Source organism: Notechis scutatus, chromosome 2 (assembly GCF_049901735.1).
Source record: "Notechis scutatus isolate UNSWTSFEM ecotype Mainland chromosome 2, rNotScu1.2, whole genome shotgun sequence".
NCBI lineage: Eukaryota > Metazoa > Chordata > Lepidosauria > Squamata > Elapidae > Notechis > Notechis scutatus.
In genome coordinates this window covers 100,633,883-100,657,505 of record NC_142010.1, presented here as the reverse complement: position 1 = coordinate 100,657,505, position 23,623 = coordinate 100,633,883, and the positions used below count along the sequence as shown (strand labels likewise).

The window sequence follows — 23,623 nt, the reverse complement described above, 5'->3', positions numbered from 1 at the left end:
ATTCGACAGAAGATTAATAATGGAGGAAGAACTTGAGACACCTAGAAGAACAGGTACAGAGGGGAAGAAGATATACATACCTAGGAAGAGATTATTATTATTTGTTTAGCTTCTATTGGAACTAATTCTAACATAATTAGTAAGATAGAAAAGATAAAGGCCATTTACGCTGGTGTTATAGGAAATACAATATTTTGGTAATTGATTCTGAGCCAACTGATGGAGAAAAGAATTAGCATACAATTCCCATAGTCAGACCTATCTTTGTTCCTCACTTTTTTTTTTCATTTTTTTTGAGAATTGAGTATTAATTAATTTTGGGTTTCTTAGAATCATAGAAAATTGTATTTTGTGATCTTTGTGCGTCCAGTCATTAAATGCTGAGATCTATACATTTTAAGAAACAGCTGTACATTTAGGAAAGGGGAATATATTTTTTGTTTAGAAAGTTTCTTTTCTTTTTTTGGTAAATTTTATTTGAGTTTTCACAAAGAGAAAAAAAATACAAATAAAATATCTTTTTTTGAAAGCAGCATAATCCCGGGTTACATTTCTTCGTACAGACACAAATTCAGGTTCATGCTCATTTTTATATTCTATTCCATATCTTATTACTATTTTACATTTTCTGCATAGCTTCTCCCCTCTTTTAATTTTCTCAATTTTATTTTAATTATCTCATCTCAATTCACATCATTGTATTTATATTTTTTGTCTGTCCTGTTTCAATTATCTATTATCTTTTCTCATTAAACAAAATTTCTCCTGTAGTTACTGATTGGAGTATGAGCCTTTATATCTTTTCCCTAAAGTTGTAACATTCAATATAATACATAACTTCCATTTGGATTCTGCTTGGTACATTCTTAAAATACACACTGTATTCTTAAAAAAAGAAAAAAATTATAAATATATATAATTAAAACAACATTCCATTCCAAGTCAATTCTATCATTAATATTAATATTCCCTTCCTAATTCAATTTTTTCATTTATTTTATTTCACTTATTTTATTCACAAACATTTCACTAAATTACACTAACTATTTTATCCCTCATTTTAATCATATGTTGTTTCCAACTTTCTAAAGATTTCTATTACTAATATAACAATACAATCTTATGTACCTTTACAGAATCCCTTTTTCAGTTAGATTTTCACCCATTATCTCTAAATAGATCCTGTTTCTCTATATCTTGCTCCGGGCCTTTGTAACTTCTTTTCCTTTCCTTCTTCTCTCTCCCCTTTTTACCCCCTTGTCTCTCTACCTCTATTTCTCTCTTCTGTATTCCCCTTTTCTGTTGCTTTCCAGTATTATACTTATTTTTCAAATTATTTTTCTTTTCTTTGGTTGTTTTTTTAAGTCTTAAATTCTCCATTTTCTTTCCCCCCTTTCCTTTTTCTTCCCCACATAAAATTGCTTGTTCATTAAATATGGCTTCTTCTTTGTCCCAGTCTTCTTGTTTTGCAGTCATTTCTTGTTGTTTCTCATAGTTCCAAATCTCCATTTCTAAGAATTGAAAAACGAAGCCAAAAGAACCCTTCCCTTCTTGTGCATCTTCTTTGTACTTTTTAAGTTCCATTTTCAATTCATCCAGAAGTGGTGCCATTGTATAAATTTTTAAACAACCACCCGATTGATTTTAGTCATTCAAATATAACAACCAAGAATCCAAAGATCACCAAATAATCCAAATATACGCTAAGCTGTTTCTTTTTTGCTCTTTTTTTTCACTTTCTCTTCCTGGGGTTACTATTTAGTTGCAAAGTTTCAGTTAAAATGTATCTTTTAGAAGTCTTGTTGAAGTTTTACTGTAGATTCTTTTTAATTCCAGGCAGCCTCCTCCCTCTTCCAGATCCTGCCCTTATTCTTTTTCTCTCCAGAAAGTTTCTTATTTGATGGCTACCTGGATGGAGTTTTCAATCCAAGAGAGATAAAATTGTATAAAATCTACATAGCTTATAGATACTAAAGTTAACTGTAATTCATGGTCAACTTTTGAACAAACCAAATAGTTTTATCGGAATAACCGCTCTAATCTTTAGAATAGATTAAGGCTTTGATAGCCATGACTGTCTTTTCCCTATATCCACTTTTGATTTACTTTGTCTATTACTAATTCTCATCTTTTCCAATTGATTATTTCTTAGATCGTCATATTGTTTGTTTCATGAATTGGAAGCATATTCTATTATGGGTCACGATGGGCATTGCCTTTGTGCTATTCCTAGCCCTTCTCTCCCAGAGCCTCAGAAATGGTAAGTTTTACCAGAAAGAAGCAATTTTCCATGAGAAGATATTATCCACTTTGCATATCTGGTTGCATTCTGGGACTAGAGAGGGCAACAATAGAAAACAGGCTACTGATGTGAGAAACTTTTATTTAAATGTGTAAATTGTATCTCTGACAATTATTTGAAGAATCTTAAAAACTACCACATATTATGTCAATAAGCCTTTATTGGCATATATTATGTCGATAAATATTTGTGTGAGGGGTCCTTGGTGCTGTCTGAGCTTGGTGATGATGTTGCCTAATTTGGGTAATGAAACATCTGTAAGAAACAACCAAGCTCAGACAACACCAAGGATCCCTCATTTCAATCCTGAGCTTTAGATATTCTCTTTTATTGAAACATTTATATCTCTGGCTTTAGTAAGTACTCAAGGTGTCAAAATGTTACTTTTGCTGCAACCATTTAACACAGTTATTCCTTCTGGAAATTGATACTGATTGTGGATAGAGAGTTATATTCATATAATACTAATTGCATAATTTGTTCATGTTAAAATACATTGATGTATGTTAAAATAAAAAACTGAGCTATCTCTTACCTTTGCCTTCATACAAAATGCTTAAGTATTCTTTTTTTTTAAACAAATTTTATTTTCAAGACAGACAATACATAAATACACATAAACACAAAACATAAAAGCATAAAAAAATCTCTTTTCTGAAAGTTGCTTAGTCCCGGGTTAAAACTCTTGGTACAGACACAAATTCAAATTCATATTCATTTTACATACCATTTCATATCTTATTAACATTTTCAATTTTCTATATGACTTCTCCTCTCCTTTAAATTTTCTCAATTTTATTTTATTTTATTTATCTCCTCTCAATTCGTATCATAATATTTGTTATTCTTTGTCTGTTCTATTCCAGCCAACCATTTATTTTTCTTCTTTAAAAAAAGAAGAAAAACTTCTCCTGTACACTATATGGAGTATGATGCCTTTATCTCTTTCCCCTATATTTATAATACTTAATATAAAACACATGACATACATTGGGATTCTGTCTGGTACATTCTAAAATTATACTATGTTATCAAAAATAATACAAATCTATTCATTAGTATTGATATTCATTCATATCTTAAACGTTTAACTCATTGCTTTTCAATTAAATCACATACTTTTATGGGAGCCCTATTTTCCATAATTATTCCCCCCCACATCACATATTATAGCTCAATATTTCATTAAAATGTTCCTCCTTCTACTTCAAATCTCTCATTTCACAAAAAAATTCGCTAATATACCATATTCTAATCATTACTATTAACCATCATTTATATCTTAAACATTTTATCCATTTCAATTAAATATCATGCCTTTATGGGAACACTTATGCTTTCCAAAAATTATTACCCCCCCCCATCACAATCTTGAATCATATTTCATTACAGTACTCCCTTTTTCTTAACAAAAATTTCACTAGTTTATGTTGAATATTTTATCACATTTTAAGTTACATATTATTTCTAATTTTCTATGATTACTTCTAAATACAGGTATAAAAATGCAGTCTTATGTACCTTTCTAGAATCCCTTTAACAATAAGATTTATCCATTATCTGTAAAAAACTTTTGCTTCTTAACATCTTGCTCCCCGCCATTAGGGCTTCTCATCCCTTCCTTTCTCTCTTGCTTCTTCTTCTCCTTGTCCTCTTTAACCCCTTGTCTCTCCACCTCCCTTTTATTCTGCTTTCCCCCTTTCTGTTGTTTCTTAACATAATGTCCCCTTTTCACCTTATTCTTCTCTTTTTGGGCTGTTTTTGCTTTTTCCCTTCTCCAATCAAAGTCATTTGTTCATCAAAGATGGCTTCTTCTTCTTCTTTATCCCCATCATCCTGTTGTTCATTCTGCTTCCCATAAGTATAAACCACCATTTCTAAGTATTGAAAAATAGTGCCAAGACCATCTTTCCCTCCTTGTTTTTCTCTTTCGTATTTTTGATATATGAATTTCAATCCATCCACAGATGATGCCATTGTGTAGAGAAAAAGTTTTTCCAAACAACCACCCAGATGTTTTAATCATAAGTAATTCTCAAAGGTTCCAAAATCACCAAACAATCCAAACAGACTATTTCTTTTAGATACCTTCTTCTTCTTCACTTTCTCTTTCTGGGGTTAAAGTAATCACAAATCCTTTTCAAATATATTTTTTGGAAGTTTTTTAATGTTTAACAACTCTTTGCAATTCTAGGCAATCTTCTCCTTATTTTCAAATTTTGCTCCAATTTTTTTTCCCTTCTCCCTTCCCACTCATAGCCAAAAAGGTTTTTTTTTCTCCGCTGTCACTTTAGGAAGGAGAGTAGAACAAAGAAAAAACTTTCCCCTTTAGAGTATTAGCAGCTTGTAACTCTCACAAGGAACAATGTATACTTAGCAGCCTTCAAGGTTCCAGGTCACTTTCTCCCATCTTATCCCGGTTAGAAGCAACTTTCACTGTTCTTCCAGCTTTCTCCCTCCTGCACCTGCTTGTCCGGCTGCAGCTTTCTTCGTGGCGGCCATTACTGACCGCCGTTCCTCCACCTTGGGAAAAGGGGGTTTAGCCGGCTGGGGAGGGGGTTTGCGACACCCCCAGACCCCTTGCCGGATCCCCCCTGTCTTCAGCTGCCTCTACGGGGCAGCTATATCCCCCAGATCCAGATGGATCGGGGGAACCTTGGCGGCAAACGCAGCAGGGATCGCGCGGTCGCGAATCCCTGCCACCGCCGAAAGCTTGCAAACCGGAAATCCAAAATGCTTAAGTATTCTTATTATTTAATTGGAGAGCAAAGGAGGCCAACAACAACTTAGATACAGATAATCAGAGTTGGAATGGACCTTGTAGGTCATCTAGTCCAACCCCCCCCCAAGCGGGAGACCCTACACCATTTCTAACTAATAGCAGTCCAATCTCTTCTTGAAAGTCTCAAGTGATGGCGCTCCCACAACTTCCGAGGGCAAGCTGTTCCATTGTTTGATTGTTCTCACTGTCAGAAAGTTTCTCCTTGTTTCCAGGTTAAATCTCTCCTTGTTCAGTTTCCATCCATTATTCCTTGTCTGGCCTACAGGCACTTTAGAAAATAGTGTGACCCCTTCCTCCCTGTGGCAGCCCCTCAAATATTGGAAGACCACTATCATGTCTCCCCTGGTCCTTCTCTTTACTAGACTAGCCAAACCCAGTTCCTGCAACCGTTCATTGTATATTTTAGCCTCCAGTCCCCTAATCATCCTGTTGCTCTTCTCTGTACCTTTTCTAGAGTCTCAACATCTTTTTTATAATGTGGTGACCAAAACTGGATGCAGTACTCTAGGTGTGGTCTTACTAAGGCTTTATAGAGTGGTATTAGTACTTCCCTTAATCTTGACTGTATCCCTCTGTTAATACAATTTAGGATTGCATTAGCTTTTTTGGCTGCTGCTGCACACTGCTGGCTCATATTTAGCTGGTTGTCCACTAAGACTCCAAGATCCCTCTCACAGTTACTGCTATTGAGCCTGGTTTCACCCAGTCTATATGTGTACTTTTGGTTTTTCTTGCCTAAGTGTAGGACTTTACTTTTCTCTACATTGAATTTCATTTTGTTAGATATGGCCTAGTGTTCTAGTCTGTCAAGATCCATCTGGATCTTGAGCCTATCTTCTTGGGTGTTAGCTATTCCTGCCAGCTTAGTATCATCTGCAAATTTGGTAAATTCCCCTTCTATTCCCTCATCTAAGTTGTTAATGAAGATATTGAAGAGTACTGGGCCTAAGACGGAACCTTGTGGCATCCCACTGCTTACTTCCCTCCATGTAGACTTAGACCCATTAAGGACTACTTGTTGAGTACGGTTTGCCAGCCAGTTGCGAATCCATCTAGTGGTGGAGCTATCTATTCCACTTTTTTCTAGCTTACTAAGAAGTAGGTTGTGGTCTACTTTATCGAATGCCTTGCTGAAATCTAAATATATTATGTCCACAGTATTTTGCTGGTCTACTAATTTAGTTACTGTGTTGAATGGTTTGGCATGATCTGTTTTTAACAAACCCGTGCTGACTGCTAGTTATTACTTTACTTATTCCTAGATGTTGGCAGATCTGTTTTTTTATTATCTTTTCCAGCATCTTCCGGGGTATTGATGTTAGGCTGATTGGTCTATAGTTTCCTGGGTCTGTTTTTTTTCCTTTTTTGAAGATGGGAACCACATCAGCTCTTTTCCAGTCCTCTGGTAGTTCGCCGGTGCTCCAGGATTTTTGAAAGATATGGTGCAGTGGTTCTGAAATGACCTCTGCCAGCTCCTTTAAAACTCTGGGATGTAATCCATCAGGCCCCGGTGATTTGTTTTCATAAAGATCAGACAAGTGTTCTCTTACTATTTTTTTTTGATGATTTTAACTTTTATTTCTGGTCTGTCTTTTACAGTTATGTTTTTGGTGGGTTGAGCTATAGTTTCTTTTTGTGTGAAGACGGATGCAAAGAATGAGTTAAGCAGTTCTGCTTTCTCTCTGTTGCCTGTTACTTCCTTGCCATCTTCTCTCTTTAGTGGACCGACTGTTTCCTTGATTTTTTTCTTGTTATTTATATGTTGGAAGAAACTTTTTTTATTATCTTTGACTTTTGTTGCAAGTCTTTGTTCGTTCTGAGCCTTTGCTATCCTGACTTTGTCTTTGCAGATTCTGGCTATCTGCTGATATTCTGCCTTAGTTGTATGTCCTTCTTTCCATTTTTTGTACTTGTCTTTTTTTTCTTTTACAGTTATGTTTTTGGTGGGTTGAGCTATAGTTTCTTTTTGCGTGAAGACAGAGGCAAAGAATGAGTTAAGCAGTTCTGCTTTCTCTCTGTTGCCTGTTACTTCCTTGCCATCTTCTCTCTTTAGTGGACCGACTGTTTCCTTGATTTTTTTCTTGTTATTTATATGTTGGAAGAAACTTTTTTTATTATCTTTGACTTTTGTTGCAAGTCTTTGTTCGTTCTGAGCCTTTGCTATCCTGACTTTGTCTTTGCAGATTCTGGCTATCTGCTGATATTCTGCCTTAGTTGTATGTCCTTCTTTCCATTTTTTGTACTTGTCTTTTTTTTCTTTCAATTTGCCAAAGAGATCTTTGTGTAGCCGTGCTGGTTTCTTCTTGGGTTTTTTGTTTTTCTTTCTCAGTGGTACTGTGCTGGTCTGGGCTTCTATGATCATACTTTTTAGAGTTTCCCAAGATTCTTGAGTTGTTTTCCCCTTTAGGATTTTCATTCATGGAATCTTTTCCAATTTCTCTCTGAGTTTATTGAAATCAGCTCTTTTAAAATCCAAGACTCTGGTGTCATTATGTTCGGTTGCTTGTGTTTGTGTTATGTTGAATTCTAGTATGACATGGTCACTCTCACCCAGGGTTCCTGCAGTTTCAACTCCCTCTATCACTTCTTCTCTATTTGTAAGAATTAAGTCCAGTATGGCTGTCCCTCTAGTTTCACCCTCTACCTTTTGGACAACAAAGTTGTCAGCTAGGTTGGTAAGGAACTTAATTGATTTCTCACTTGGTGCAGAATTAGTTTTCCAATTGATATCAGGATAATTGAAGTCTCCCATTACTATTGTTGCATGTTTCCAGCATATGTTTATTAGTTGGCTGGCAAAAAGGACATCTATTTTTTCTGCTTGATTGGGCGGCCTATAATATACGCCTATGGCCATGTAATAATTTTTTTCTTTTATATTGACCTATATGCGTTCTAGGAGGTTTTCATCTTTGGTTTCATGCATTTCTGTAGCAATATAGTGGTCCTTTACATACAGTGCAACTCCACCTCCTCTTTTATGGGGTCTGGTTTTTTTGTTTTTGTTTTAAATAGTTTGTATCCTTCTACCAGTATATTCCAGTCATGGGTTTCATCCCACCAAGTTCCTGTTATGCCAACTATATCATATTTACCTTCATGTATTCATAGTTCAATCCTGCTTGTTCTCCAGACTTTGTGCATTTGTATATAGGCACTTGAGATCTTTATGTCTGACACTGTGTTTCCTGTCTACATAACCTGTGTTGTGCCTGCCTGCCCCTACTTTCTTGCCACCTGTTTGATTAGTGCACATGGTATGGCACTCACTATTAAGTGCTTGGTTTTGGTTGGCATCAAGGTTGATAATCTTACCTGCACAAACATCTATTTTGCATGCACTGGTATCCTTATCAGTTTTAGGTTGCCGGAGACAGAGATGTTCTGAATCCATTAATTCTCTGTCCCTGCTGTTCAGTTTAAATGTTTATCCAGGAAATCTGTGAATTTAATGCCACGTAACTCAGTCCCTTTCTTTGATGGATGCAAACCATCTCTTTTGTACAGTTTTTCATTGGACCAGCTGCAGACATCATGACTAATAAAACCAAAGCCTTCCCTTTTACACCACTCCTTTAGCCACACATTAAATTCTGTTACACACTGCCCTTTCCCTTTTTGTTCCTTGTATACTGGTAGAACCTCTGAAAAGATAAGCCTACAGCCCATATTACTAAGTTCATACCCCAAGCTCTGGAAGTCTTTCTGAACAGAAAGTACATCCTTCTGGGACAGATCATTTGTACCAAGATGTATAATAGCATCAACATCACAGCCCTTGCTGGCATTCTTGACTATCTTAAGAATATGCTTCTTATTAAACTTATCATGGTATATTTGATATCACATACTCCTATACTGTATATTTTAATTATTTCAATGCTATTTTAATTTTGGCCATCTTTAAAACAATTTGGTAATTTCTGTGTAATGAGATTAAATAATGGAGTTAGAAGTTGCTTTTTTTTAATGCCAACATTTCTTCTGTTGATATATTAAAAATGATGACTGTAATATTTGTTTGCAGTTTAGTTCCAGTTAATTAGACTTTGTGTCTCTTATTATTATTTATTATATTATGTAATCAATCCAATGTACAAAAAGCCTGAGATTTGCTGTACATGAAGGATTACATATTTCATTTATTCATCCATCAATCCATAAATGAATGGATGACTAAGATTCAGACAAGATTGTTATCTCCTGGATCTAGATTCTAGAACATAAATTCCTTGCTTTTCCAGCCAGTAGCATGAAAGTGAACATATTTTTAATCCAGACATCTATCAAAGCATAAACTCAATACTGACCCTAGAAGCTATTGCCAGAAAAGAAACTGTCTCTGAGAGCGTGTAAACACACACAAGACTGCACAGTTTGGTATATAAAGTAAAAGATCATGGCTTTCTCATTCTGACTACTAATGGGAAAAATACATGATGCTGTGTGATTTGCACTTCAATAGTTAAGACAGTTCTGTAGTTCCACCAAAATTATATATCAGTTTGTTTACTCAGTGTACCAAATCCTTAGTAATCTGAATTACAAACTGAAGCCAAAATATGAGAATTTCTTGCACCATCTTGTCCCAATTGTTTTATTTAAGTAAACTGTTTTCTTTATTTTCCATAATTGTCTATGATGCTGAATGCACATTTCCAAAGACAGGTGTTTCAAAAACCCATCTGCTGTGATTTCTATTATGAAAGATCTCTAAGGTAGAAGGCTGGGGACAAAAAGTTTTTGTGATTAAAAATGTTCAGGCATATTCTGTTTATTTTGTTATTTGTTTATTTGAACAATCTCAAAATTTTATTTCTGTAGAAACCTACCTTCCTTCTGGAAGAAATTGTTGAAGAATGTGGAGTAATCAGTGATGGCTCATTCATTTCATTTTAAGTCCATTTTTATGGCTAAATTTTAGTACCCCTTGCTAGAAGTGTGCAAAGTGGAGAAAAGGCTCAATACTCAAAATAATAGATTTTCCTTCTGTCTAGATTCAGAAATTTCCAAAGATATCAACAAGCAGAACAGAAAATTATCATTATTATGTAATCGTAAGTCCTTCTCTTATACCTCTTGAACAAATTGTTTGACCCAATTCCCTTTCCCCTTTTTATTGTGAAGAACCCTGTAGTATGAGATGCTGTATTACATTTCAAAAATACTAAAGTTAACAGCATGGATCTTGAAAAAAACCCACCAAAAACAGCAAGCAGGATCATTGAAAGGTTTACAAGATGGAGGCCTTTTATCTGCAGGGATTAGTGGTCCACAATTATATGGTGCCCCCCTTTTATTGATCCCATATAATTTGGAATTCATAAAGTTAGGAGTGGATACTCCATGTATAACCTCATCCAAGGGAACAAGTCCTTTTCTGAATCATAATCTGGGTTGAACAGCATTTCTACCATGCTCTAATTCTGTGAATCCAGTGTGCAGTTACATGAAAATAAAGGAGAACTAGACAAAAAAAAAAAACACCCAAGTACTTGTGTACTGGAGTGACCCAGGCCATTTCCCCACTTATGACCTGTAGCATTTTCTAGAGCCACCCAGACATTGTGTTGTTAATATTACAGTAACAAATCAGATTCCCTACTGCCGCAGTGTCAGTGAATAACTCCATATGCACCAGTGAAGATCTTGTTTAATACTGAACTACTATTACTATTTTAGGATAATAGGGGACAATTTGAAAAGAGAGAATGTCTTCAAATGTGTTTGTACAGTACTGCTATCTTCATAACAATCTGTATTGAGATTAATCAGAAATGATGGATCAGAATATTCCAGTAAATGAGGACAGTCAAGGGCCTCAGATATGTTTTGGAGGACAAATCTTAAAATTCTGAGGCATTATGACTGAGAACCCCAGGAATTATAATCTCAATGTATCTAACAGATATCTGTTTGGGAATTGCTGCTGATCGTTAAAATGGTCAAGCACATTTTTTTTTGCACTACAAGCTTGATTTTGGATACTCCTGCCTTTTCTGAATCCAGATGTATACCTAGTCATTCACATTCCATCTATTGTTGAAGTATGGATAGGAAACATTTAACCATTATCTTCCTAGCAGGTGAAAAAATAAATAATCACTAGATGTTGTGAGCAATCTTTCATATTACAGTTTTTTGATTCTGGAATAAAAAACAGTCTTTTCCACTCACTTGGCCATTGCTGCATTTTTCATACTTGCTTTCAAACTGCAAGTTATGTGTTAAGATTGTAATATTTTAAATAGGGCTTCTAGTATTTCATCGGCTTCCTGCTGCTTTGTTTTAGCAGTATTTTCTAAATCCCATTTAATCTTATTTCCCAGAATATTTGGCTTTAGTTTTTTTTTTAAAATGTATTTTACAAGATAATTCAGGACATGAAATTTTGTACTAAAATGTACAAGCAACCCTTGAAGAATGGCAGGCTTAGCTATTTGAAAGGATGCTCTGAACTGCTATAATGAAATTCATTGTTGATTAGAGTGGCATCTTCTACTTCTTACTTGTTATAATGACAAAACTGAATTTCAGATTCTGGAAAATTGGATGAATTCAAAACAGAAACTGCTAATGATATCAAACAAGTGCATGGAGATGTAAGCACTTTCAAAGGTAAGGGATTGAGGTGAATTTCTTAGTTACACTCTCAAATTTTGCATTGTATTTGTCTTTGATTCTTGAGCATCTACTTAAGGGGATTCGCATGCTGACATCTCTGCCAGATGTATGCTGACTTTTAATCAAAACCAGGGACCTCCTAAGAAATCTGTAAGATTGTCCTTGGACATTAATATGTTATTACTCTATTATTGCTATTTTTTGTTTTTTTTTTGAATGAATGAGCAAATGCCCCCTCAACTCTTTCAACCATATCATTGCAATATAAAAATGGCCAGGAGCTAAGAGAGAGTCCTGTGACATTGCATTCAATTGTTCCTTCCAAACTCAGAGCCATTAACATAAACTCTTTAAATATAGCCATTCAGCCAATTAAATTATTAGGTACAAAACCATTTAGACTTCAAAAGTATCACTAAAATCTTGAATTCAAACCAGAAGTATATGAACAGCCGTTGTTCTTTCAAGCATTTTGAACAGGATCATAAATATACTTTACAAGAATTAACTTTTTTTTTCTTAGTTTACTCATCAGTTTCATCATCCATTATTTGTCTTTAGCTATTTTATGTGATATTCTTATATTGTTGTGTATTATTTTTATGTGATTCCAGGAAATGGGTGGAAATTCCTGGTATTACATAAAAACAATGAAGCTTGTAACAGATACATTAAATATGATCATCTGTACTGTGTGCATGTATTGGTGTGTGTGCTTATGTTCAGACTCTGAATTAATCAAAACAGTATAATGGGATAGTGCTAGATGTGCTATACCAAGCCTTGAAATATATACTATAATATGAAGAGTGCATTATCCTCATGCCATGCTCCCTATATGGATCTGGCTAACCACTGAGAACAGAATATTCCACTACAGTCTCTGGACATTTGATCTGTTCCAACAAATGGCTCTTTTTAACAAAGGTATATATACCAAGAAAACCAGGGATGGATTGCTGGGGGTTCACAGGGGTTCAGGTTCTGCACAGTTCAGAGAACCCCCAAATCCCACTCCTGGTTGGTCCCACCCACCCCTCCCCTTCCACTAGGCCCGTTTTGGATGCAGGTAAGTGCAGGGTACGCACGGAGGCTCGGGGAGGGCGAAAAACAGGCCTCCCAGAAGTTCAGGAAGTCCAGAAATGGGCAGAAACTCAAGCAGTAAAAACGCCCCACCCGCACTGCTTGTGGTGCAGAAGGCCAACTAGGCCATGCCCACCCAGCAACCTGGCAGAGAACCTGTTGCTAAAATTTTTGAAGCCCACTCCTGAGGAAAGTATAGGATTATGTGGAGGAAGGATTTTCTAGGGTGTCACTGTCACATTTATTTGCTAAGTCTGGGCGTTTTTTCTGTTTCTCAGTTGATTTGGCAAAGAACAACAATTTGAGTTCTTCTGTGTTAGAAACACTGGTAGAGCTCAAAAGAGAAAATGCTAGAATTGCCGAAGATGTGATGGAGATCCTGGATACAGTACGTAACTTCACGGGTGAGTGGTTCCTAACCACAGAATGGTTTTGTGGGCTTCTGTCAGCCCTTTAAGGAAGACCAAGACAGGAAACAGGTTCTACAAGAATAACTAGAACGCTGCTTTATTGATACAGACTACAGCAAGAAAATATTTGAAATGCAAGCTGCCCAAAGTCATTGACTGAGAAGGGCAGCTATAGAAATTTGAATGAATGAATGAATATCTTGAAAGCTTGATTGGATTTTATTTTCCCTCCCTCTCAAACACTGGGAGTTAAGTTTGAGATATTTTTAATGTTTTCTTCATTTCCTGGGCTTAAAAATGTTTTTGTTAATGTCACAGCAGTTTCTGCAAGCTAATCTCTGTGGCTCTCTGCAACTACAACCGTGATTGTATTGCATTTCTATCTCACTCTTCTTTTCTCCTAGTTTGAAAAAAAGAAAAGAAATATATGTTCTAGTACTAGTGTTGTTCCTTATCAGCCCTGTGTGTGTGTGCATATACACATACATACATACACACACACACAATCACATATATAAAGAATACATCTCTCTGTCTCTGTCTCTGTCTCTGTCTCTCCTTCTCTATATCTATACACCCCCAAACAAATACATATATTATTTTATGTGTTATGTACCTATTAAGGATGTTCTACTTCCTCTGGCCACAGCTATTTTCTACCCAGATTTTCTATTAATATTTTAGCCCAAGTATCAGGACTTCACCCTTTTTCATTGTGCTACAATGTAATATACAATTTCCCAATCTTAGAATAGTCTAATATTTTCTCATGCTGTTTCTTAATATGTACTTCTTGTAGGCAAATTATATCCATTTTTAATTTCTCTAATTTATTAAATATTCTTTTCCTTTTAATTGCCAAATTTAGTCCATTTATGTTAAGTGTCATTTAACTTCTTCCATGGTTTTATTTGTTATATGGTCTAGTTGATGTTGTTGCTCTCAGTTCTCTTTGCTCCTTGACTTTTTCCTCTTCTTTGATGGCTCTTACCTCCTCGTCTCTTTCTTCCTCACTTTGTTGTTTCTCTTCTCTCTCTACTACTTCTTCCTGTTGTTTTATTGCTTCCATCTCTCCTCTCTTTTCTCTTTCATATGCTCTGAAATATTGATCATAAAATAATTCTGCTTTTTCAATTGTATCTATTCTATGCCTTTGTTCTCGCCAAGTCACTATTATTCCTTCTGGTATCAGCCACCTGAAGTTAATTTCTCTTTTAATCAAACATTTAGTCAGGAACTGATATTTTCTTTTCAGGTCTCATACGGTTCTTGGTATCTGCTTCAACACTATTATTTCCTTTCCTTTATATTTCAGTGGTTCATCTCTCACTGCCTTCAGTATTTCTGTTCTTATAGCCTTCTTTGTAAATCCCCCCCTTTCATTCTAGCACTTGAGTTTGAGGCAATCCCATTGATGCTGACAACTGTCATGGATTCTTTCAAACCACAACTAATCAGATAGACCCCAGACTCAGTAAAGATACAAAAACACTTCAAAGTGGGAAAGTTTGTTTGTTTGTTTTAATCTATATTTAGTAGCTGGAGGGGACTTTTTATATATAAAACAAGAATAATTTACAAAAGGAGCTTGCAAATTGTGAATGTCTTCAACTATTTTATAAACGGGCAATGTACTCCTGGTGTTCTGGCTACATCTATGCCTTATAGTATTTCTACTCTTATCTAAATGTAAGAATGTATATCTTATGCTATGTTATACCTAGCTGTCTTAATCTCCTAGTCCTAGATCAATATTATTAATACTAAAGCTTTATTCTGTAGCCCCTGTATTATTTACTTTTAGTGTCCTACTTCACTACAGGTAGTCCTCAACTTACAACAGTGACCATTTGAAGTTACAAGGGCACTGAAAAAAGTGACTTATGACCGTTTTTCACACTTATGATTGTTGCAGCACTCCCATGATCACAAGATCAAAATTCAGATGCTTGGCAATTGACTCATATTTATGACGGTTGCAGTGTCCCGGGGTCATGTGATCACATTTTATTACCTTCTGACAAGCAAAGTCAATGGGGAAGCCAGATTCACTTAACAACCATGTTACTAATTGTTGTTAAGTGAATCACTAACTACAGGAATTCACTTAGCAACTGTGGCAAGAAAGTCATAAAATGGGACATAACACTTATCAAATGTCTGTCTCACTTAGCAACAGAAATGTTGTGCTCAATTGTGGTCGTAAGTTGAGGACTCCCTATATGCCGTCATATTTTTCTACATATTCCATATGTACAATCTATTTCTTTATTGTTCACATCTTTACTTCTTTGCTACTAATTTTGATAAGTCACTACTGTTATTCTCTATAGATCCAGACTCCTTTTAGATCTATAGAGTTCAGTCAGTCTTAGGTTTCTTTTTTACTGAGGTTCCATCATAACCTTTACTTTTCCTTCAACAGCCAGTAGGTGCAGCTTTTGCCCATATTTACTTATTTGTAAGGCTGTGCCTTACTTTTTTTTTTCCTCTTAGGGGGTGTGTGTATGTTCCAGTTGAGAAAAAACACTTCTGTCTTCCAGGCTAGAAGAGCAATCACTTCACACCAACTCTCACCTCATTTTTCCAGCTGCTGTCTCTTTTTCCATGGCCTCTTCTTCAACAGGATTTTGGCTTTTCCTGCTGGGTGTTTGGCTTCTATTTGTTCCTTGTGACACTTATGGCCACAGAGCTCCAAGGCACACATCCTCCTCTCTCTCTCCTCCACATCACAGACTGTTTTCCAGTCTATTTGACTGACTGTGTGACAAAGCAGGATAATAATAATAATCTGATTGGACTTGTCTACAAAAAAACAAAGGGTTGTCAAAACTCATGTCTGTTTTGCTTGGGCAAGCCCACAATAGCTTTGACCAGGCAAAGCAGGGGCAAAATCTAGAGTAACTTGTGAATGGTGGCTAAAGTCGTGGATCTAGTATGTATCAAAACCATCCCAATTACAGTAGCAGATGCTTTCTGCTAGCTGATGACTTCAACATTCTATGTAGTAATACAACCTCTACATTCTTTCAGTCATCTGCAGATACAATAGTTAAATTCAGTGTCCATTATTTTACATTTCTACACTTTCAAAATTGAGAAGTTTTTGATGGAGAAAAGAGAAAAGCCTATCTCCTAATAGTACTGAGGAAAGTAAGGGCGAGGCAAGAAGGAATGGCATATCTTTTAGTAAATGGAATTTTTATTTCTTGCTCAGTCCTAACTTCAGTGAATTCTCATGAGTTCTTTTATGAATTAATTCATTACATTCTTCTTCCATTTTAGGTAATAAAGATCATATGCCATTGCCTTATTGCAAATCTATAGAAAACTGCAGAAGTTGCTATGTATGCATTACAAGTAGTCCTCAATTTACAACAATTCATTTAGTGACCACTCGAAATGACAATGGTATTGAAAAAAGTGACTTATGACCATTGTTCACACGTATGACTGCTGCAGCATCCCCACGGTCATTGATCAAAATTATGACTCATATGACGGTTGCAGTATCCTGGGGTCAAGTGATCATTTTTGCACCCTTCCGACAAGCAAAGTCAATGGGAAAACCAGATTCACTTAACCACCAAGTTGCTAATTTAGCAACTGCAGTGATTCATTTAACAACTGTGGCAAGAAAGGTCATAAAATGGGGCAAAATTAACAACTGCCTTGCTTGGCCTCAATTGTGGTCGTAAATCAAGGACTACCTGTATAGACACATCAGAGGTGGTATTCAACAGGTTCTGACCAGTTCTGGAGAACCAGTAGCGGAAATTTTGAGTAGTTCAGAGAACCGGAAAATACCACCTCTGACTGGAGATTTTACAGTATTCTTCCCCTGCCACGCCCACCAAGCCACGCCCACAGAACTGGTAGTAAAAAAATTTGAATCCCACCACTGAGACACATATATAGTAACACACATTGTAGCCATGAAATAATAAGTTAGCATCTTCGATAAGTTTTATACTTGTCATTTCAACTGGGTACAGATGAAATTAATTAAATACTCAAGCAGAGTAAGGAAACTTTCAAAGTAGTCCTAGTGAAGCCCCATATAAAAACTATTTCACATGTTCCAGTTTTCCAGTTTGATGTTTATCTTCATAATAACAAAATGTTAAGATATGGATGAACCCAAAGTCACAGTGAATAAAATTCTACCAAAGAAACTTTTAACACAGTGCCTGTGTTATCTTGCAAGATAAAAACTATTCTTCTCCTCATCCTCTAGTTCAGGGTTTGCTTTGCTGGCTGAGGAACTCTGGGACTTGAAGTCCACAAGTCTTAAAGTTGCCAAGGTTGGAGACCCCTGCTCTAGTTCCAGGGTTGGCCAGGATCAATTGGAGCTATAATCTAACCCAGGGCTGTCAAACTCCTGGCCTGTGGGCTGGATACATCACACGCTGGCCATTGCCCACGCCCGGTTTAGCGAAGGGGGAAAAAGTTGTGAAATGTCACGTGATGCTGCCGTGACAACATGAGTTTGACACCCCTGAACATATTGAGAGGGCTATGAAGTCCTACAAAGCACTCCAGTTTTCTCTAATTCTGCTCTCCACCCCCCACCCCCCAAATTTTGGACTATTTCAGGGATATTCTGTACAACCTGTCCAGCTCATTGGATGCACTTTCAAAACAGCTGCTACTTCTTTTATTTCCAAACCAAACCCTGGAAGGTCGCTCAGCAGTTTTGTGAAGATGAAGGTGCTCACCTGGTTATTGTGAACGATGGGATAGAACAGGTACAGATTGATTCTGCTTTTATCAAGACCAGGGGAGATATGGGGGGATGTTTCTGAGTTCCCAAAGGTGATATTTGAGAAATATAATTTCATATGTACAGAACTCTAGCTGTAAACCTAATCAGAGATGCCCTGTTCTTATTTAAATACTGAAAGTAGCTTTCATTTCAAATTCAATTCAGCTTATATAATACAGTATTTTCATGGTTGCTTTATTAAACCTTTTTAATGTAGCTTTTCAGTTCTCATAAGCAACACTGTAAAAGTGAGAATTTTTTATTTTTTTGCCTGGGGGAATCTATGGTGATTTTTCTACCAAGCCTGAGGACCACAAGGGGTATGATTAATTATGTTATCACCAGAGTGGGTAGAGCTGAAATTCTTGGCTTTTTTGTATGTGCTTTGGGGAATGGGAAAAATATTAATGGGTAAAATTGGTGCTTTAAATCTTGCAGAGCTTAAAATACACTTTTTCTATCTTAATTTTCCCTCCTTCCCCAAAACACAGGTATTTGGGGGGGGGGGGCATAAGTGGTATGCTGGGAGAATCCTGTGGCCTATAGTCAGACTACATTTCTAGACCTAGAAAACGCTGCCTTCAGTCTGATCTAAGTATAGTATATAAAATTATAGATTGCAATGTCCTACCTGTCAATGAATACTTCAGCTTCAACCATAACAACACAAGAGCAAATAAGAGATACAAACTCAAGGTTAACTGCACCAAACTTGGTCAATGTCTGGAATACTCTACCTGACTCTGTAGTTTCTTCCCCAAACCCCAAAAACTTTAACCTTAGACTTTCTACTACAGACCCTTTCCTAAAAGGTCTGTAGGGGGCGTGCATAAGCGCACCAATGTGCCTACCATCCTTGTCCTATTGTTTCTGTTATTTTTCTTATATGTATCCATGTATTCATAACTATGTTTTTAGTTATACCTATTATCTTGTAAGCAATTGACAAACCAAATAAAATAAATAAAAATAAAAATGAACAAATAATTTCCTTGTCCTGGATCTCAAAGAGCAAAACCAAGTAAAATCTATAAAGTAGCAAAATCTATAAAATCTTAAGATCAGAAGAGCTGTGTTAAAACCTTGAATTACATATTTAAAAACACGTGAAATAGACATGTTTTTATTGCCTATCTAAATGGTGTCACTGGTAGACCAAAGCAATGGAATTCCTAACTATGTGCTCCTACAGGTGTTACAAATTTTACAGGTGCTAAATGTAATGACTTGTTGCTCATGTTTATTCTCTATATGCCCTGATTATGTGTATCCTATCATAAATCAAAACTTCTAGTACATGATGAACATATTGCTACTTTTTATGAACAAAGTCATAACCTTTTTCTCTTCCCTTTCTGGTAGAACTTTTTGGTAAAACATATGGGCAGTGACCAGGTGTTTTGGATAGGCTTGACTGATACTGACAAGGAAAACCACTGGATCTGGGTGGATAATACAACTTTATCTTTGTCGTAAGTAAATTTAATTCTAATCCACTTGGTGGTAAAGTCAATTAAAGGGTTTGCATAGATAAATGGAAACTGAGATTTGTAGATTCCAGAATAGAAGTCTCTCTCTAATATGCAGCAAGCCATAAAAGATCACGAAAAAATAGTGCAACCCTCCATTGGTGCATTCTGCAGCAACAAATGAGGTTCCTTATACCTTAAACTATTAAGAGTATCTGGACAGAAAGACCAGAATCAAATGAATGAGAACAGACATTTACCCATTAGCCATACATGATCACTGTAACGTCAGAACCATAAAAATAGTTTCTTCATGCTTCAGTTGATACTAAAAATATAGAGCATTTCTGTACTAACAATTTATAGCATCAGCCAGTCATCGCTGTGACTAGACAAAGCCTGTTTTCATTAGTGATATACTGCCAGGTGGTGACCGGATGATGCATGAATAAGCATTGTGGAAGTGCTCATATTTCATGACAATGACTTTGAACAGGAGAGTGTGATTTTGAAATAAAAAATTAGAATGTCTTTTTCTTCCAGAAAGTCTTTACAAAATGGAAATTAATATCCCCTTTAAATGATCACATATGTTGTAAATTCATAATATTTCCTTGAAAATTTCATCCTATTTTGAAGGTTTGTTTGAATACATTATATTTGTTTTGTCTTCCTATTGGGTTTCCAGCAGTTGTGTAACTTAGTGATTAAACTCACTGGACTAGAAACTGGGAGACTGTGAATTCTAGTCCTGCTTTAGACATTCAACCAACTGTATTTTCTTTGTGAATGTCCCAGGATAATGTTGCAGGATCCAATATGAGTCTGTCACTGGGACCAGAGATTTAGTCTTCCAAGCTTTCAGATTCGTGCGGGAACCCATCCTCAAGGAACTTCTCTCTCTATGTGTGCACTGGGCTGTTCTGTTCATAGTATTTATGTGGTTCCTGGTTGTGTGTGGCTTTTAGTTGTTAATTGGAGTGTTGATGGTTGATCTTTGATTGTTGCTTCCTTCTGCTGCTGTGCCCTTGGCTCTTAAGTACCTTGTATGCTGGTGGTAAATCAGCACTCCTGTTGATTGACAAGGGGCCTGTTTCCCAGGCTTCAAACATTTCCCTGGCTATTTTTGTCCCTGCTTGGCCAACAATCTTAGCAGCTGCAAAATCCTCCCCGTCTGTCCTACATAGTCGCAGGGGCAATCCATGCAGGAAATCTGGTAAATTACATTACAAGTTTTTCCTGCCTCCAAGCAATCTTTGTAATGCATGATTTGTCCTTGTAAGTAGTTTCTGGGTGGTGGGAGATGCCGACTTGCAGATCTCGAAAGCTGTGTTCTGCTGCTTCCAAAATGTTTTTGATGTATGGCAAGGTATAGGTGGTCTTGCACCTCCTTTTTTTTCTTTATCTCCCCTGCATATTGTGCAGGCATCTTATGATGAATGCTTGTGGATCTGCCTGAATTGTTCACATAGGTACTTGCTCTCCAGCTGTTTTGCTTGCTGGGTACTACAGTGGGTTCTCACCTGCTATATAGAATTACTTTGAGCCAGTGGCTCACTCTCTCAGCTCCAGGAAGAAGGAAAACTACAATACTTCTGAGAATCTTGCCAAGAAAGGGACATGGATTTGTCCAGGCAATCAACATAAGTCAAAATGGACTTGAAGGGATCCCCTCCCCAAAAAACCTCTCTCCTGTTCCACCATGCTTTCATAAACATTTTAGTGTATAGTAGGTCTTTTCTGAGCCTTCTAAACCCTCTGAAGGCCAAATGGGGAGGGAAAAATTAAAAAGGGGTTGCCCTGCATATTTAGACCAATACAAATATTGTTTTTTGAGCTATTCTGTTAGGTATATCCTATTTAAAAATAGATTATTTTTATTCAAGATTTAAGGACTAATGTTTATAAAAAGGGGAAGAGATTAAGTGTTACCCAAAGGCTTGACATGAAACTCATTTGTAAGAATATTTTTCACTTTATGGAGAAAAACGTATTCAACAATGATAAATTCTTGAGAAAAAAATTGTCCTGATGTCAGTATGGTTTTTTTCAGATACTGATGTCAATGGTTTTTTTTTTTGCAGAAGGAAGCATGTTTTGCTTTTTATCTTATTTTCTTATTTTCATTTCCTCCTCAAAGTTGTGGGAGCCTAAGTTAGATATATTGTGCAAATTAATAAATGTGTGTGCCTGGAAATACGAGCAGTTCCTTTTTGTTAACTTCCCTCTTTGCCTTTTTGAGAACCTTCTTTAAGTTTGGAGTTTGACCTCTTGTCATGTGGATTTACAAAAATAGGAAGTGTTTTCAGGCAAATGAATATATTTCTCCATCATTGGTATTGTTAGGAACAGAAGATTTCTAATGAAATTGGTGGACAGGAAATTCATGACAAAATAGAGTCCTGTTTGCATTCAAATGGATGGATGAAGAAGTATCTTCCATTTTTAAACCTGGATAAAATTGAGGTTCTAAGCGGGAATGAAGAGCTGGGAATTCTGTATATTGTAGTTGCAGCCCATCTGGAGACTCTTGGGTTGACTGCCCTACATATTGTGGTTAATATGGAGCAATCAGGACTCTGCACACTGTTCCAAATGTAGTTTACACAATGACACATGATACTTGCTGATTGGTTTCTGACCAATAACCTTTTTGTTCCCACCATTAGCTTTTGGGGGAAAGATGAACCCAACAATATTGGATCGGGTGAGGACTGTGCTACCGTTCGCTTCTCTGGGAAATGGAATGATGTCAACTGCTCTAGAAAGGAACTCTCGATCTGTGAAAAGAAGTGCTAGCCATGCTCCTGTCCACGGCAGCCCTTTGCACCACTGCTATTGTATTAGTCTGGAGGTCTCCAGAATCATGTTCATATGACCCTTTTAAAGACCTTCATCCTCTTTGTCTCCCCCCCCAGCTTTTATGTACTCTCATCTTGAATATTGACTACATCTTTTGCATTTCTCTTGGGGTTCACAAACACAGAGTCATAGAGAAACAGTTGCATGCAAATAGGTCTTCCTTCCTTCAAAGCAAGGGAACAACTGTTGCTTGCTTGAACTTTATTTAAACTGCATCTGTGATCAGCTTCCTATTGTGTCCCAAGGGAATTGAATGCACTGCTTGTATGTGTATGCTCTGAGGATATTTGCTACTTAACATAAAAAGTTAAAATATGTTTTTATATTATGCTATTATGATTTTGTGTATCTGGGGGCAGGGCGCTAAGACTTCCTTCTTCCACATATATGTAAGCAGTGTTGCTTCCATCCTGATGGAGTAACAGGTGGAGAAAAAAATGCTGTTGGAGGTAAAACCACAGAAAACTCTTGCTCCTAAAGATTTCATGTCTCTTCTCTCTGCTTTCCACCTCAGCCTCTGCTGCAGTTAAGTGGCACCTTCATTCAAGGAAAACTATTTTTAATCAGCATTTATCCACAATATTTGCAAATCAAATATCTTGGCATTAGCTGCCGAAACTGTGCTTGTTCTCAATTATGCTCAAACAAGTTTCACAGACAATTCTCTCCTCTGAATTATTTTTTTGTTTTACTCAGAAAATATGTACAAGGGTATATAAACCAATAAATCAATTAAAACAGAGAATGCGTGTTGGTGAAAAATCATTAATTAATGAATGACATTTCAAGAAGGAACCATTAAACATTTGACCAAATACATTGTTTGGAAATCATATTTAATTTTTATTAAAATATAAATGTTATGTTAACTATGTTAGCCAATGTAAATCCAGTCTGTGATAGATGAAACTTGTGGCTTAAGAGTAGTTCAACCAGACAGCTCTTTTTATTTATTTATTCAATTTCTATAGCCATCCATCTCAGCCAAGTGACTCAGGGCATCTTATAATTCTAAATTATAAAACAATTAAAAACAACCTTAAAACAATAAAAACACCCACAAAATAAATAAGTACAAACCACAGTTGAGATTATTAACCCTCTAATAGTAAAGCCAAGTAATCCTTAATGCATTCCGAGTCCCAGACCCTGATACATAGTCAAATTTTTCTAGCCTTTTGAAAGTCCAGCAGGGCTGGGGCCAGTGATGGGATTCAATTTTTTTTACTACCGGTTCTGTGGGTGTGGCAGGGGAAGGATACTGTAAAATCTCCAGTCAGAGGTGGTATTTGCCGTTTCTCCAAACTACTCAAATTTCCACTACTG

At 36.4% G+C, this 23,623-nt stretch overlaps 1 protein-coding gene across 1 annotated transcript; it reads left to right on the top strand.

Moving 5' to 3' along the window:
- On the top strand, positions 1 to 23,112 carry LOC113418227 (C-type lectin domain family 17, member A-like). Its single transcript, XM_026677010.2, has 8 exons — positions 1 to 53; positions 2,153 to 2,260; positions 10,082 to 10,141; positions 11,622 to 11,702; positions 13,070 to 13,195; positions 17,798 to 17,949; positions 19,329 to 19,438; positions 22,105 to 23,112. The coding sequence occupies exons 1-8, from the start codon at positions 20 to 22 to the stop codon at positions 22,232 to 22,234; spliced, it is 801 nt and encodes a 266-aa protein (XP_026532795.2). The 5' UTR covers positions 1 to 19; the 3' UTR covers positions 22,235 to 23,112.
- The last annotated feature ends 511 nt before the right edge of the window (positions 23,113 to 23,623 follow it).

Coding starts and splice junctions, on each gene's coding strand:
- LOC113418227 (XM_026677010.2), top strand. CDS start 20: ATGGAGGAAGAACTTGAGACACCTAGAAGAACAG. Junction 10,142..11,621: donor ATTATCATTATTATGTAATC/GTAAGTCCTTCT, acceptor ACTGAATTTCAG/ATTCTGGAAAATTGGATGAA. Junction 17,950..19,328: donor TGAACGATGGGATAGAACAG/GTACAGATTGAT, acceptor CCTTTCTGGTAG/AACTTTTTGGTAAAACATAT.